The following is a 16505-nucleotide window of genomic DNA, read 5'->3' as shown; positions in this document are numbered from 1 at the left end:
GAAGTTTCTAGACAAGCCTTCCAACTATCCTATCGTTGTCTGCATAGAGGAAGACGAAGGATTCAAAGAAGTACACATACCATCGAGCGCAAATAGAAGATTCAATTTGGACTTAATTGTCTGGTATCACACTTTTATCTTTTCTTTTATGTATACTTTATTAAATTAATAAAAAAAAATTATTATAATTTTTTTATTTTTTATTAGTTTCTCTTAATCTATTATTTTTTTTTATTTTTGAAATAATCGGACTACGATCCCTGCGGATACGATCCTGACTCATCCTATCTACATAATAGTGAGTAGGGTTAATTTCGGTGCACTACGACGTGCATCAAAATCCACCATGCCTCCTACGATGGCAAGGAAAGCAATCACTACCTTTAAGAGCTAGGCTTCAGTTGTCTCTCATCCGAACATCATGCTTTTGCTCTCCCAACTCTTTCAGGTATTAGTGTAAATGGTGCCTGGACTTGTCATTATGAGGAAAGGCCTCTTCACTTATTAGGGATATTGTTGCTCCATGAATTGATTTTGATGATTACAACATATTTAAGGGAGTTACTAATGATTTTGACTTGAAAAAAGATTTATTGTATTTCAGAGGCAAAATCATAATTTTATCAAGTTTTGATTCGAAAGCCTCAAAAGCAAGAACAGAAGATTTGTAATCTATTGGAGGTAATTTTATACTTTTTGGATGGATATGTTGAGAAAAATTCAAGTTTAAATAATTGGGTCGACCCCTTGAGTCGACTCCTGTCAAAAGGGACTGAACAGCATGCCATTTCTGGCTGGCACACCCAAAGGAGACAACACCATGAGTCGACCTCTATTGTTGTGCAAGCCAAAGTTGCAGAACAGTCAGTTTCTGTTCTGTACCACAGAGGTCGATCCTATGAGTCGACCCCTGCGACGAAAAATTTCTGCAATGGTTAGTTTTCAGCTCGTTTTGACCGCATTTAATGTTCAATTAATGATCTCTAACGGTTCTATTTTCAGCCTAGATTTATCTCTAGCATCCATTGAAGATATAAAAATACTAAAAGGAGAGAAAAAGCAAGAGATTCAAGCATTCATTTCAGTCCTAAGCAAAAAGACCTCTTCAAGCAAAAGAAACTTTTAATTCAAGTTCATCAACCCCTCAAGAGCTCATTCAAGTCTTCAACCATCTTGAGAAAAATCAGAAAAGCTTCCTTCGTATTGTGTAAAGTGTATTTAAAATTTTATTTGCTCATTAAAGGAGTTAAATTTGTATTTTCATGTGATTAACTCACATACTCTATTTTATCTTGATTTTTAGTTTTGGAAGGGTTCCAAAACTTGGAAAGATTGGTTCGAACCTTGAATCGGATTGTATTGGGTTGGTTTGTATCCAAAAAATAAGTATTCTAGCTTGAGATAACTAGTGTCGGAGGTACCGACGTTGTATTCTTGTTGAATATGGTTTAGTGGATTTGAATTTTCAAGTAGGAGCTTGGGGAGTGGATGTAGGTGCAAAATTTGGCACCGAACCACTATAAATCTTGTTTGTTTGTGTTGTGCTTACTTGCTCTCTTTCTAAATTTTTTTATTTTTTTGCATTCTTGCATCTAATTTCTATATCTTGCTTAAATCACTCTCCACATATATCCTGCTCATTGTTATTTAATCCTCATAGTTCTAAATTAACTTTAAAATTTTAAAAATTCAATTCACCCCCCTCCCCTCTTGGGTTGCACAGCTAGGCAACAAGTGGTATCAGAGCTCGGTGCTCTAGCTTTTTCTTTTTTTTGATTTAACCATCAAAGGGCCAAAGATCTATGGCAACTCAAGTTGGTACTTCACTAGCCGAGGGGTAGTCCACAAACTGACCTCCACTTTTCAATGGGTCAAACTATACCTATTGAAAAGCTCGGATGAAAATCTTTATCCAAGCACTTGACTATGATATATGGAGTATCATAGTTAATAGACCACACACACCCACTAAGATAATTGATAGTGTAGAATCAACCAAATCCGAAAGAGAATGGGATGAGGTTGATAAGAAAATGGCTCAACTCAATGCCAAAGCCATGAATGTTTTATATTGTGCTTTAGATGCTAATGAATTTAATCGCATTTCAACATGCATGTCGGCTAAGAAAATATGGGATATATTAGAAGTAACGCACGAAGGTACTAATCAAGTTAAGAAATCAAAAATAAACATGCTTGTGCACAAATATGAACTCTTTAAAATAGAGCATGAAGAATCAATAACTGAAATGTTTACTCATTTTACGGATATTATTAATGGTCTAAAAAGTCTTGATAAGTCTTACTCTAACAGCGATTTTGTGAGAAAGATTCTTAGATCTTTACCAAGGATGTGGGAGGCCAAAGTGACCGTAATCCAAGAAGCCAAAGATCTAAATATTTTACCCTTGGAAGAGCTTCTAGGATCGCTAATGACATACGAGCTAAGAATGAAACAACATCAAGAAGAAGATGTCAAGAAGAAGAGGACAATCGCCCTCAAGTCCACTACTCAACTCGATGAGAAATTCGAAGAAATAGAAAATGAAGAGCAAGATGAAGAAATGACCTTCATCACTAGAAAGTTTAAAAGATTTTTGAAGAAAAGAAAACAAAGGATGATGAAGAGGCCACCTACAAAAGGGGAGCATAACAAGGAGAAGGATAAGGAGCAATCCCTTATTTGTTATAAATGTAAGAAGTCGGGGCACTTTATGTCCGAATGTCCACAACTTAAGAAGGATCCCAAAAAGTACAAGAAAAAAGCTATGGTGGCTACATGGAGTGATAGTGATGAGTCAAGCTCCGAAGAAGAAAAGTCTCATGAACAAGCCAACTTGTGCCTTATGGCACATGAAAATGAGGTAAAAGAGGGCTCTTCCTCTAGCGCCAAATGTTGCTGCTGATCTCTCCGCCTGAGGTCGATCACCGAGGTGGATGTGGTCGAGGTAAAACCATCGCTGGAACTTCATCCGAACACCTACACAATAAGTCCGCATCGGAGAAGTGTTCTCCAGTGTAGACCCTCTGACGCTCAAGTCAGAAGATGGAGAACAATCAGAGGAGAGAGCATAGGGTCGATTGATTACGTACCTTGGAGAATCCCGGAGTCTCAATTTATAGGAAAGAAGTTTGAGTCATATCCATCTCGGAATCCTGATGGTTTTCAGATTTATTGCATAGATTGATTTGGAGAAAAACTTTCTTTTTATAGAAGATTTGATCGCAGAGGAGTTTTACCTCATCTGGACTTTTCCAATTTGGAGAAAGGACGGATCTGTTGGTGAGAGAAATAGTTTGACCACCGCCGATCTAAGATAGATCGTCCGAGCCGACCTTCTGTAAGTCATCATGATCGACATATCGAAATTCATGGAGCGAATACTTATCCTTTTGCAAATAGAGACAGATCGGTCGGGTATGAGCTACATCAGATCGTCCAAAGTCGAGTTCATGGAGATATGTGGTGTAGACGTTGGTCTCTGGGTGATCCGAGATAGGTCGATCGAGGGCGATCTAAGATAGATCATCCGATGCCAAAGAATCGAGGTCCGCTGTTAATGAGATATCTGACTTCTCGTCACATCTGCATCCGTATTGGGCCGTTTATCTCCTATAACTCGACTGGAATCGTAGATATCTCAATCGAGATCGAGATACAGATCTACAATACATTTCATTTAAATGTGCTACGTATCTTAATATTATTGAATAGTGTACTACTATTATTGTACTGTACGGTGCACAAAAAATTTCTCCGAAGAGAAAGGCCTCATGCCTAGTTTTGCCCATGAAGTAATGGAGTATCGGAAATGATGCCTTGCTTCAGGTTTTGGCTATGGGACAGGCAAGTCCCTTTTAGACACTTCGAAGTGTTCCCACTGATCTTAGGGACAATTTCCCTCGGACCCACCCTACTCGGGATGAGGAAGTTGGGAAGAGAGGAGATGGAAGCCTTCTTCTGTGGCAATGGAGGTCCACTCCCTGAATGCAGTAACAATCCTTTCGGACACTTCCGAGGCACTTAATACTTCATACTTGAAGACTCTATCATTACTCTCTAGCCATAACATCCAATATGCCTTCACGATCAACAAGTCCGCAGCTTTGCAACGACCCTGCTATATGTATTTTGGCCTCCACGACTTCCAAACATCCTGATATTCTATTGGTAGCTGGGAGAGATTGTAGCCGATAATAGAACACTCCAAACTAGCTTGGATTAGGCGCAACCGAGAAGAAGGTGGTCGACAGTTTTAGGTAGTTCGCTGCATGGTGGGCAGGATGAAGAACCTTGAATCCCTCTTTTTGCTAAGTTGTCCGCTGTCAAAGTTCTTTTAGTAGAGATTCCACACCTTCGTGCATGAGAAATAGATCATATTATCATTTTTGGAATGCTTGCAAGGGTTCAGTTTCCATACTTTGCCGTCTACAGTGTCAGTGAGTAGTGGCGGAGCATAAAATAAAAGGAACCAGAGGGAGCCACTGCCACCCTCTTCCTTCCAAAAATTTTAAAATATTTATTATTCATATATTTATATATATATATATATATATATATATTAGTTTCTTTAATATTTTAATCTAATCCATCAGTTAAAAAAAAATCATATAATTAATTTATATATTAATTTTTTATTAAAAATAATATTTTTTTAAAAAATAATTATTTATTTATTCTTTAATTTTTTATTTATCTTTCAATTTTTAATGTGAAAAAAATTATTAAAATTTTTACACAATTAAAATCATTTTGCAGATGACATAAAATAATATTTTTTATTTATCTTTATTTATATATAAAATTAAATATTTATTAATATTTTTATAATATTTTAATTATATATTTTTTTTTATTTTATTATTTATTATAAAAATATTTTATTTAAAAAATTATTAATAAATTATTATTTTATTTTTTTAATATTTGATGTCAGGCTCCGCCACTGTTAGTGAGCCAGGCTGCTATCTTAAGAAAAAGGCCAGAGTGATATACTTTTTCTCTGCAAATAGAAACAAGGATGACAAAATTTGAGAATATTGGGCAAGGTGGTACGCCTCTGCTCTTGGGTACGAGAGCTGCCGAAATAGATTTGAGACCTTTAAAATACCATGCCAAGAGGGCGAGGCGATGTGCACGAGATAAGGAGTCAAAAAAGGGCAACGTATTTTTTGAATCAAACGTCTCTAGAGTTTCTGTTGATCTGAGAAATATTTCTACCGCCACCTCAACCCCACCTCAACCGAAGAGTACGGTTGAACGTCTTTAGGTCCAGGACTACTAGACTCCCCAATTTTGCACGGGCTCGTCTTTAGGTCCAGGACTTCTAGACTCCCGAATTTTACACCGAGCTCATTCAGATCATATATCTGCAATTGATGGACACCAAGGATTTTTTTTTTTATGGATAAAAAAATTATCTAAAAATTTATATTTTTTTTAAATAAATATTTTTTTTAATTATTTATATAAAAAAATAATTTATTCATCTATATTTACATATGAGAAAATAATTTTGAAATCAATTATCTATGTTCCTTTACATTACTATTTTTTTAAATAAATTACTAAAATTTATCTATATTTGTTATAGTATCCTGATTTTTAACTTTGAAAAAAATAGATGACTGAATAATTAACATAAAATGATAGAAACATTAAAAATGAAGATAAAATATTTTCAGAATAAAATTAAATACTTATGATTTAACCATCCTCTATGTAGATAAGATTTTTTTTCTCCATTTTATGAATAAATACCATCCATAAAAAATAACTTATCTATCTTAAAAAGTATAAAAACATCAATAAATTGATCAATGAAAAAATCGACCGATTTTCTCGTGATATTTACCAACAGAAAAATAAACCCTAAAAACAGCAGCCAAATATGAGTCATACTTAACTCATTTATTCCACCATTATTCAACTAAAACAGTCATTTAAACAAATAAAATAAATCACTATTTCATAAGGACAGAATTGGTTTTTCAAAAAAATCAATACATCATAAATATCCTATCTTACGCCCCAAGATCCAGGAAAAACATACTCCAATGGAATAACACTAACTCAACCCACTCTTTTGGCTTAAAATTACTTCAGTTAACCAAGCTACTTCCGAATTTTTTGGTACATGGCTACTTCCATTTGTTTATTCTGTTTCAAAACAAAGCCTAAGAGTACTCTGTAGCAAAGTTACGGCAACCACTATAGTAGTAATCATTTAAAATACAACAGGAGGCCACATTCTAAACATCTTGCACTGGAAGCGCATACAGCTTTCAAGGAGTGCATGCCTAGAGCATCCATACAGAGTAGCGTCCATCAAAGATGATCAAAATGGTTAGTGTAAACCAGCCTTTCTTTAACAATGGTGATGCTGCAGCCCCTAAATAAGTTTATCTTGAACTAAATCAGCCACCTTCAGATGGCTCGGCAGTAGCATCACCCATACCACCATCATATGTAGCAAATTCATAATCTTCATCATTATCTTTCATGTTTCTCCCAAATGCAAATTGCTTTGTGCCCATGGTAGTGAAAGGCATCAGCCCAAAAGCTCGTGCTGTTTTGATCTCCCTTGCAACCTTTCTCTGAGCTTTGGCACTTATACGAGTCTGCACAAAAATAATAGCGATGAAAATAATGATATGCAATTGCACCTAGACATTGTGGTCAAATTGTGAAGTTCACCTGACTTCTCTTGATGATAATTCCTGCTTCGGTAATAAAGTTGGACAGGAATCTCACATTCTGCATGGAATGACCCAATTTAATACAACATAGCTAATTTTTTCACCCAAAAAAGGGGCAGGGCATGCTTTCATTAAGGAAAAAAGGTGACTAAATGGCAGTAACAATTGTATTTTATTTAACAAGAAAATAGAGACAATTCTCCAGTCAAGTTGATGTGAGGCTTAAATCAAGCATGCACTAAACCACAAGAAGTCATTAGTAAACTAGTTGTTATTATATCTCCATCAAGCTAACACAGTGGCCCGATGTCATCTACAAGTAAGAAGCATGTAATAGCACCCTATTTACAAGAAACACAAGAATTATATTCACGCCACCTGAGCAGACATCTACCTTGATGTCATGAAAACAGAATGGCATTAATTTACAATAGGATGTCAATAAGATGCTTGTATATGGTTCACTTAATGCATTTGTAGTATAACAATTCGTCATGAAAATTCCAGATGCCCTGCGACTCAGTTATATTATTGTCAGCACTTGCAAATTACAGATTGACTGGATGCATAATTAATTTTGGATGGGAAATATAGAAGGGATTTGGTACAGGAGGGAATGAGGTTCATTGATGGGTTCACTGTCTATGTATAAGCATCATGTTGGGTGGACGTAATCTACCATGCAGTGAATCCAAGTGGCTATTATTGAAGGGAATCAGTTAAATAGATACATAGCGAATACAAGAGGAAGAGAAGGATATGCACATAACTAACATCGGTATGGTTACTGATGCACCATTAATGAGCAATGCAAAAGAGTCAGAAGAGCAGACAAACTATCAAATTAAAAATGTATATGAATAAAGAAAAAAATACAGGGATCTTACCTAGTGCTCTTAAGAATCCCAACGTAGTATTCAAGCAAAAACTTACATAGTTTAGCTTTGGTGACGAAATGCACTATGGTCAATTGGTCATCCAAAATATAAATCAACTCAAAACATATCCTTTTGATTATTTGTTTATTAAGCAGCGCAGCTACCAGAATTTTCAGGAAAACTCTTTCAAGAGGGCAAGTAATACCACAATATTTTTATCAAAATCTACAAATACATAAAGATACATACTTTCACTATTCACATAGTTTAAGGCTTTTAAGAAAATATAACAATACTGCTGACAGGCAGAAATGAGATATGTACATTTAAAGGTTACAATGAAGCAGGTAATGAAAATCCACTAATGTCCTCCAACAAATTAAATATATCAAATAAACAGAAATACCATTTAGAAGTTGCAACATAAAAGGTAAGGACTCACCCTGAAATCAGCTTTCCTTAGAACCTCCTTCGTAGTGGTTTGAAACTCAGTTCTTTTAGAACTTTTCGGGACCCCAGGTTTTGTCAGATCAAGATCCTAAATACAACCACAGAGTTAAGTGAGAAAAGGGAAACAATACACTGAATTAAAGACATTTACGAAATGTTGCATCATCCAATTAATATGTTGAAGAAATTACACATGAACCAAATCCTATAATAAAAGAGCATCCAAGTGAAAGATTGCTAAAAATGCATGTTAAATCAAAATCTCAAAAAAGGGAGGGTCAGCAGTCAGAAAACTGAAACTTGGTAACCCATATAAAGCAATAGAAAAATGTACAGTAATATCTGTAGCATCACCAAAGCATTGGGGTCATGGAGATAAATGAAAATCATTTCAACAAATTTCTAGATTCACTTTGACTCTTTGATTACATTTAAATGGCATTTTTAGCTAAATCCAATAGACATGATAATTAAATTTCCTAATTATATAACCTAAGAAGTTACTTCAATACTACTTGGTATAATAAGAACTCTATCTATTAGTGTTTTTCATCTATAATGCAACTGTTTTTCTACCCTTAATGAAGTCTTCTAGCATAACCACCCCCCTGCCCCCCAAAACATGCGCGCACACAAAAAAAAGGAAGTTGTCTACTAAATGATAAGTACCAGTTTTAGGTCTCTTTTGTGGATTCGTTTTGCCCTATAGAAATCAACGGAAATGTTCCTTTCACTGAACCTATTTTGTCATTTTCTCTATGAATTTTATATCCCAAGTGTTCCACACACTTTGGAAACTTGTTGTCCGGTTTACTAATATTTAAAAGCCTACCAACTTAAACAACAAGCCATGGTCCAGTTAGCATAGTCAACCATAGCATGGTCCATTGAAGTTTGAGAACCAACACACCCTTAATCTCACATAACTCTATGCATTGGTGTAAAAATTCTAGCAAACAGCAACTTGGGCGGACTTGAAAACAAGATCTTTTTCTTTAAAAGGGAAAGAATATGTTAATTGAAAATGATAAATCTATTATGAAAAGGAACAAGAACTCTCCTAATCATCAAACCAAAAAAAAAAATCAAAAAAGACTATCATTCTTTGTCATAACACCCCCCCAAAAACATTATGACTAATTACAAGATTAAAAAATAGATATGTTTTAACTGTTAAACTAACACTTTTAGTCAACCCATAAGGAATGCATTAATTGAAAATAATAAACCTATTTTAGCAAAAAATTAATAATAATAAACCTATTATGAAAAAGAATAAGAACTGTCCTAACCATCAAATTAAAATTCTTTGAGATAACACCACCCAAAACATTATGACTATTGATAAGATTAAAAAAATAGGTATGTTTCCACTATTAAAACAAACACTTGGAGAACCCTTAAGAAATGTGAGTGATGATTGTGATAGTGGCCTCAAGCGAAACAAAAACACCACAAGCATGAGAAATTTATAAAGCTTGATAAACCAAATACTCCCAAGCAAACACCAAGAATTTATAAAACCAATTAATCAGAAAGTAAAGGTCATCATAAAGTCGACACATAAATCAAGGATTTAGATGCTGGTCCAAGCCAGCCAGCAAAGTGCTGGGCAAGTGGCAAGTGCTGGCCCTAGATATAGGGTTGATACCTGATGCTCAGCAAACTGCTGGGTGTAACTAATAGCCAACTTGTATCAAACTTTATTAGTTCAATACAATTGGGCACAATTAGAAACCTTCCTGTATTAAGGCAAAAAAGTTCAAAGAAGCTTTTCTTTTTTTCTTTTTCATTGCTTCATTGCATTGGAGAGGAAGTGGGGGCTTGCTTGTTGACTCTAGACATCCTGACATGGCAAGTAGTCAACCGAAAACAAACCTTATCTATATGAACATCATTTAAATAAATTTGCTCCCATTACATTAGATTGAAATAAATAATGAACCACTTCCCATTCGAATCAAACAAAAATAGTGCCTACTCAAATTACATTAAAATAAGAAAGGGAACTTTACATCTCAAGAATGTTTGGGATGATTTTGGTAACCAAATTCATAAAATCTAGCAACTGTAATGATTTGTTTGATAAATAGATGGTTTGGATTCCATGTTTTCACCTTCTTGTGAATAAAACTCATCATATGACAGTATTTAGCACCTTGCTAATGAATGAATGGTCTAGTTCATTCATTTCGTTCACTTCAATGAATGAAACTCATCATCCAATGGTTGGAAAGATCCTATAAATGGATGAATGGACCAGGTTAGGCGATATTACTAATATCTAACAAGAGGAACTTACGATCTGATGGCTCTAAAGGCCTTGTGGATCAACCAATGGACCAGATTAAGTTGTTTGGTTCATTTAACTAAGCTACTTATGATCCAATGCCTCTAAAAGCCCTGTGGATCAATTTGAACCACATTAAGTCATGTGGTTCATCTAACTAAAGCTACTTAAGATCCAATGGCTTTAAAAGGCTTGCAGATCAATCAATGAATCAGATTAAGTCATTTCATCTAACTATGCTACTTAAGATCCCATGGCTTCACAAGCCTTGTGGATCAATAGATGGACCAGATTAGGTCATTTTGTTCATCTAACCAAAGCTATTTAGATCCAGTGGCTTCAAAAACCTTTTGGATCAATAGATGGACAAGATTAAGTTATGTCATTCATCTAACTAAAGCTACTGATCATCCAATGGCTTTAAAAGCCTTGTGGGTAAATAGATGGGCCATATTAAGTTCCTCGGTTCTTTCAACTTGAGCTACTTATTATCTGATGGCTCTACAAGCCTTATGGATCAACCAATGGACCAGATTAGGTTGTTTGGTTGATCTAACTAAACCCACTTGATGGTCTATAAGACCTATAGATCAATAGATGGACCAGATTCAATTGTTACCAGGCCTATTTAATAGATGAATCTTATCATCCTATGATTACAAAAGCTTCATTTGTAATCCAATGTATGCCATTCCTTTCTACCATGTTAAAAAACAAAGTCACTGTCATGTAACCACAAAAGGCCAAACTTATGATCTAAAATCTGGCCCCAACATAAACACCCCAAAAGGCTTTTGGAACTCAATTGCAATTAGAAAAACTCCCTCCTTAAAAATGGGAGCAACCACCCATCCAAATTTAAAAGAAATTAAAGAAAATAATGTCGGTTAATGGATAGGAAGCTACCTTATTATTATCAAGAATTTAAAGGAGGAGACATCAAAGAGGTTGATGGTTGCCAAGTAGTCATCTGAAAATTGTCTACAAATACTCTACATGGAATACAAGAAGAGTTCCTTCTCTCTTCTTGGATTGCATTCTCTCTCCTAAGAAAGTTGAGATGGATACACCACGTGCCTCATCTCTCCTTCTTTTCTCTTTCCCTTCATATAAAGAAGTCTTGGACCCTATTCAGAGAGATCATTGACTTCTTCATTTGAAATAGGCTATTGGCTGTACTTCAAGCAGACATCAATAGACTTCATATAAATAAGATTTCAGTCTCACAATTGGAAAAGGGAACTTGGTCCTACTTTACAAGGAATAGGTTAAATACCTTTCAATATGAAGTAAGCATTGGGCTATACTTTAACTAGAAGTCAACGGACTTCATTAAAATGAAATCTTTGTCTCATAATCAAAATAGGGCCTTGATCCTATTCTATAGAGTCCTTGACTCCACTAAAAGAGGCCAACTACCTCTTATCGCAAAGAATATTGCTCGCTCCACTCCAACTAGGAGCCCTTGGATTTCTTTCCATCTAATAGGCTTCTTGTTTCCATTGGAACAGATTATACACTCATTAATATGACACAGGGCTTCAACCATTCTTCCATGTTTCACAGAGATACATTGAATTCTGGATAGAATCAAGAAAGCCTATCTTTCGAATGGGCATAAACTGAAAACCTAAAGTTTGATTAATGATCCACCAAATATATTTGATAGATAAACATGATTCCTCTCATATGTTCAAAAACTAGATTTATTGAACAGTTTTTTATCAAACAAACATAATTACATACCCATGGCCTTTAGATATGATTATTGAAATTGATATCAAGTCTAACCTTAGATCCATCTAAAGTCTCTAAAAATATAATTGTCCATTTATGATGATATCCAAATAAACCTTATATAAACAGAGTTACTAATAATCTAAAGGCTCAAAATGAAAGGACCACTATGTTGCTAAATTGGACAAACACAAAATGATATGGCCAGCATATCATTAAACCGGGCAAATCAAAATGATATGACTACCATGTCGTTAAACTGGAGAAACCCAAATGCTGTGACCACCATGTCATTAAACTAGACAAATTCAAAATAAAATGACTTCATGTCAGAACTGTAGCAAAATTTCAAAAAAAAAATATTATCATAATGTCACTGAACTAAATGAAGATGATATGATCTGACTTCCATGTTACTAAACTCAATAAATTCAAAATGACACAATGAACTCCACATCATTAAACTGAGCACATCCTAATTAATGCGACCTCCATGTCATTAAGCTGGGAATATTAAAATGTGATTACCTCCATGTTATCAAACTGGATATATTTAAATTTGATGTATGTCACAAACATCTGTTGAAATTTAAATTCAGATGTAAACAGGCTTTCATATACTCATTATTGATGTACACTGGGTTATGCCTTTGATGAGGCTATATTAAATATAATGAAATTATAATTTTTTTATATTGGCCTTCTTTATTTCAACACTCATAAAAGATCTCTTAATCAGAGGTACCCTAATTTTAACGGCTAATTAACAATAGTCTCCTGGGTCTATTGGAAGTCTTGATCCTACATAATAACAAACCCTATCATATAAGGTGAATTGGAAAGGATCAAACCTATTTAAGTGTATCATACGTCTATTCTAAGGTTGAAAACCAAGGAATAGATTGGTGATCACAAAAAGAAAAAAAAATATAACTTTTTGGGGGTTGGGTGAAAACAACTTTAATATGGTAAGGAATTTCTCAATCTAAAAACTTATAAATTTTAGAATATCCGAACATTGTCAAGACCTAGAGGTGTATTAAGAAAAGTTTTATATCTTCAAGTAATGCTAATGCATTGCTGCCATTGACTTGTCATGGTGCCATTTATATCTCTAAATGAGGCATTGTTCTTATTTTGCATATACATACATACATACATACATATGCCTTGATTTTTGATTGTGTCTGTACATACAATGGAGTTACTTGTTACAGTAACCTAAATAATTCTTCTCGCTAACTTGTCATGCACACCAAATAAATAATTATTAGCTTAAAGTGGTTACTCTAACTGATGTCCCATGGGATGCTCACCATTGTCATAAGACACAACATGCAATATGCACATGGCATGTAATATGCTTTTCTCTTCTCTTGGTTGAAGGCATGCAATATGCTGTCAACAAAAATGCTACTTTGCCTCTTCCTACTAAAGTGTTAATGAAGCAAGTTCCACTCATTATGTTGAGAAGCCATGAGAAGCAAAACATTAAAGCATAATGAATGATTTACCATAACAAAAGCAACATATAAATAAATCTGGACCAAAGAAGTGGATAACACAATAATTCGCCAAAAGAACAAAGCAGATTGAGGATGAATTAGAAATTATGTTTGATCCACCTAAAAGTTAAGAATGCTCTGCCATAAAGATGATATAGACCAGCCAAAAAAACCTTCATAAGGAAAACTACAAGAATGTTTGTAAAAATTTATTGTTGAAAAGACAATTATTAACAGGTCAATCAAGATTTCAAGGCTGATTTAAAATTCCATAGATCCCATTATGAACCTCTAGGATGACAGTTGATAGAATCATCAGGTAACTTGTTAAGAATAATAGAGAACCCACTATCTTCTCAAAGATATTATGCAAGATATTTAATACATTTTTCTTTATCATATATAGCTGAAATATATGTTGCTATAGATGGTTTATCAGATTTTAAAAGAAAATAGTCCACCATGTTCATACTTTGCATCCAATGGGGCATAGACAATGAAAGAACATACTGTAAACACCTGGATGAAAATATATTAATTGAGAAACAGAGAACATTTAACATAATAGAGCAAAATTGCAAGGACCTATAATCAAGGTAGCCCAAAAATTTTAAAAAAAAAAAGGAAATATAAAGGGAAATCTAAAATGATAGTTATGATCTAAATAAATGAAAACATCTCAACTAAGATATGGTGAGTCAATGGAAACTACTAATTTTCTAGCATCCGATACTAATTTGTCAACCAAAATCATCCTTCATGCTCCGATACTAATTTGTCAACCAAAATCATCCTTCATGCTCCGATACTAATTTGTCAACCAAAATCATCCTTCATGCTCAAGCATGATATGAACATTAAGGAAGCAACCTCAGCAGCCACCTGAACCGTGGCTATGTTTCAAACCAGCTTCTACTATTCTCATATATTAGTTAATGCTCCATAGATGGATGACGTTGAAGTAAATAAACAACAAAGGTATACAACAAAGGGATCTTTTACCCAAAGAAATATCAACAAAAGTCTTCAAATCAGGTAGGCATATCCATGAACGATAAACAGGAACAAGTTACATTTCTGCAGATACCAGAAATATTCGGCAAAACACATTAGAGCTTCTAAAGAACAAAAATTTGACAAAAGCAAATCACCAATAACCTTTTAGCAAACACAATAAAATCATGATGCTTTATGACCCACCATATGAATATCTAGATTCCTAAAAGAATAACTGGCTAACAACTGTTGAATCAAATGTACATACACAAATTCCAAGTCATATGACTAGCAATCATCAAATTGTCTTTCTCTAGCACACACAACAAGTAAATAGCCATAGAGTTTATATCTTTTAAAAGATGAAATTTAATAAGTCAAAATTTGTCCAAAAAAATAGCAGCTAAAAATGCTAGCTCAACATTCAAATGGCATAGTGCCTCTTACTCTAGGAGTATAATTCATCCCAGGTAAAAATTTCACATCTGGTCTGAACGAATAATCTTCATTATGGATCTCATCGCTATAGACAAACGTACGAGCAGCTTTCTTCAGCTTCTCATCCATACCATCTGACAGTGTATCAAAACTCTGGCCTAGACCATCTAAAAATTGGGAAGGACCACCGTCATGCATCTTGGAACCAACATTGGATCTCCCATGAGCCTTTTCTATTTTATCAAGCTTCCGATAGAAGGAATCGGTATTCGGACTATTGTCTGTATCACCAAACAAACGCCTTTCAAACTCATCTGCGCTCTCCGTCGTCGACGGCTGGTCGCTGAAGCCGCCGCCCCACCCGGAGTTCAGCCGCGAGTACGCCGAGTCGCTGGCCATGCGCCGGATCGAGTTAACCCCGAAAGCATCCGGCACCGCGAGGCCGACGGTCGGGGAGGGCGAGGGGCAGAGCCCGCCGAGGCCCGCGAATTGGGAGGGGCGGACGACGGCAGGGTGGGAGGAGGAGAGGAAGAAGCGCTTGGAGAAAAAGAGAGTGAGGTGGGAACGGGAGGAGGAGGACGAGGAGGAGGCGAGGGATCGGGCCACGGCCGCGATCGCCATCGGAACGGCGGCGGAGAGAGAGAGCCAAAACCCCGAGAGCAGAGGGGAGGGTTTTAATATTACCTGCAAAACAGCGAGTCTATAGACTCTATTCTGAAACTTACCAATGTTGCACATCCAATTTAACTTTGGATTGATAGCAAAAAGGGGGAACCATACACGGCAGGGTTTCCCAATTTTAGCAATAATAATACATCTATGGGCCAGGCGGACCAAAATTCATCAAGAACAAAGAAGATCTAGGTGGTATTTGCCATGAATGCAATCGAGTCGAGACGAACTATATCGAATAGTTATAAATTTAAATTCGACTCGACTCAAAATACTCGAACTCAAAATTCAGCACAAGATCGATCGAGTCTTAATATTCTAAGTTCGAGCTGGACTCAATGAAAAATAAAAAAAAAAACTCGAGATGACTCGGTTTGACTTGAATATCAACCGAACTATTCTCGAACTCAAATTCAAGCTCAAAATCAAACTTTACTAATAATATACATATATATATATATATATATATATATATATATATATATATATATATATATATATATATAATTATTAAATATATATATAAATTCGAATAGACTCATGAGCTTTCGAGCTAAATATCTTGCTACTCAAGCTTGAATCTAAAAACTGTTCGAACTACTAGAACTCGACTTGAGCTTGATAATAATCGAATCAAGTCAAGTGTGGACTCGAGTCGAGCTCAAATAACTCGCGAGCGGCTCAACTCATTTGTATCTTTAGTATTTACACAAGGGGCTAAATATCAAGAAGAGCATGATCAGCGATGTTATTGCAACGCGCTCGATATCACGGTCTAGAATCAAATCATAAATAAATTGAACCAAGTAGCATTACATGAGGCCCTAATTGAATGCACAC

At 35.2% G+C, this 16505-nt stretch overlaps 1 protein-coding gene across 1 annotated transcript; it reads right to left on the bottom strand.

Moving 5' to 3' along the window:
* Positions 1 to 6050: 6050 nt before the first annotated feature.
* Positions 6051 to 15706, bottom strand: LOC105059281 (uncharacterized). Its single transcript, XM_010942522.3, has 4 exons — positions 15003 to 15706; positions 8020 to 8115; positions 6698 to 6757; positions 6051 to 6621 (listed from the first exon to the last, which is right to left on the bottom strand). The coding sequence occupies exons 1-4, from the start codon at positions 15612 to 15614 to the stop codon at positions 6418 to 6420; spliced, it is 972 nt and encodes a 323-aa protein (XP_010940824.1). The 5' UTR covers positions 15615 to 15706; the 3' UTR covers positions 6051 to 6417.
* Between the last annotated feature and the right edge of the window lie 799 nt (positions 15707 to 16505).

Source organism: Elaeis guineensis, chromosome 16 (genome assembly GCF_000442705.2).
Source record: "Elaeis guineensis isolate ETL-2024a chromosome 16, EG11, whole genome shotgun sequence".
Lineage (NCBI taxonomy): Eukaryota > Viridiplantae > Streptophyta > Magnoliopsida > Arecales > Arecaceae > Elaeis > Elaeis guineensis.
This window is presented reverse-complemented; position numbering and strand designations above follow the sequence as displayed.

Coding starts and splice junctions, on each gene's coding strand:
- LOC105059281 (XM_010942522.3), bottom strand. CDS start 15,614: ATGGCGATCGCGGCCGTGGCCCGATCCCTCGCCTCCTCCTCGTCCTCC. Junction 6,758..8,019: donor TAAGGAAAGCTGATTTCAGG/GTGAGTCCTTAC, acceptor CATTCCATGCAG/AATGTGAGATTCCTGTCCAA. Junction 6,622..6,697: donor TTATCATCAAGAGAAGTCAG/GTGAACTTCACA, acceptor ATTTTTGTGCAG/ACTCGTATAAGTGCCAAAGC.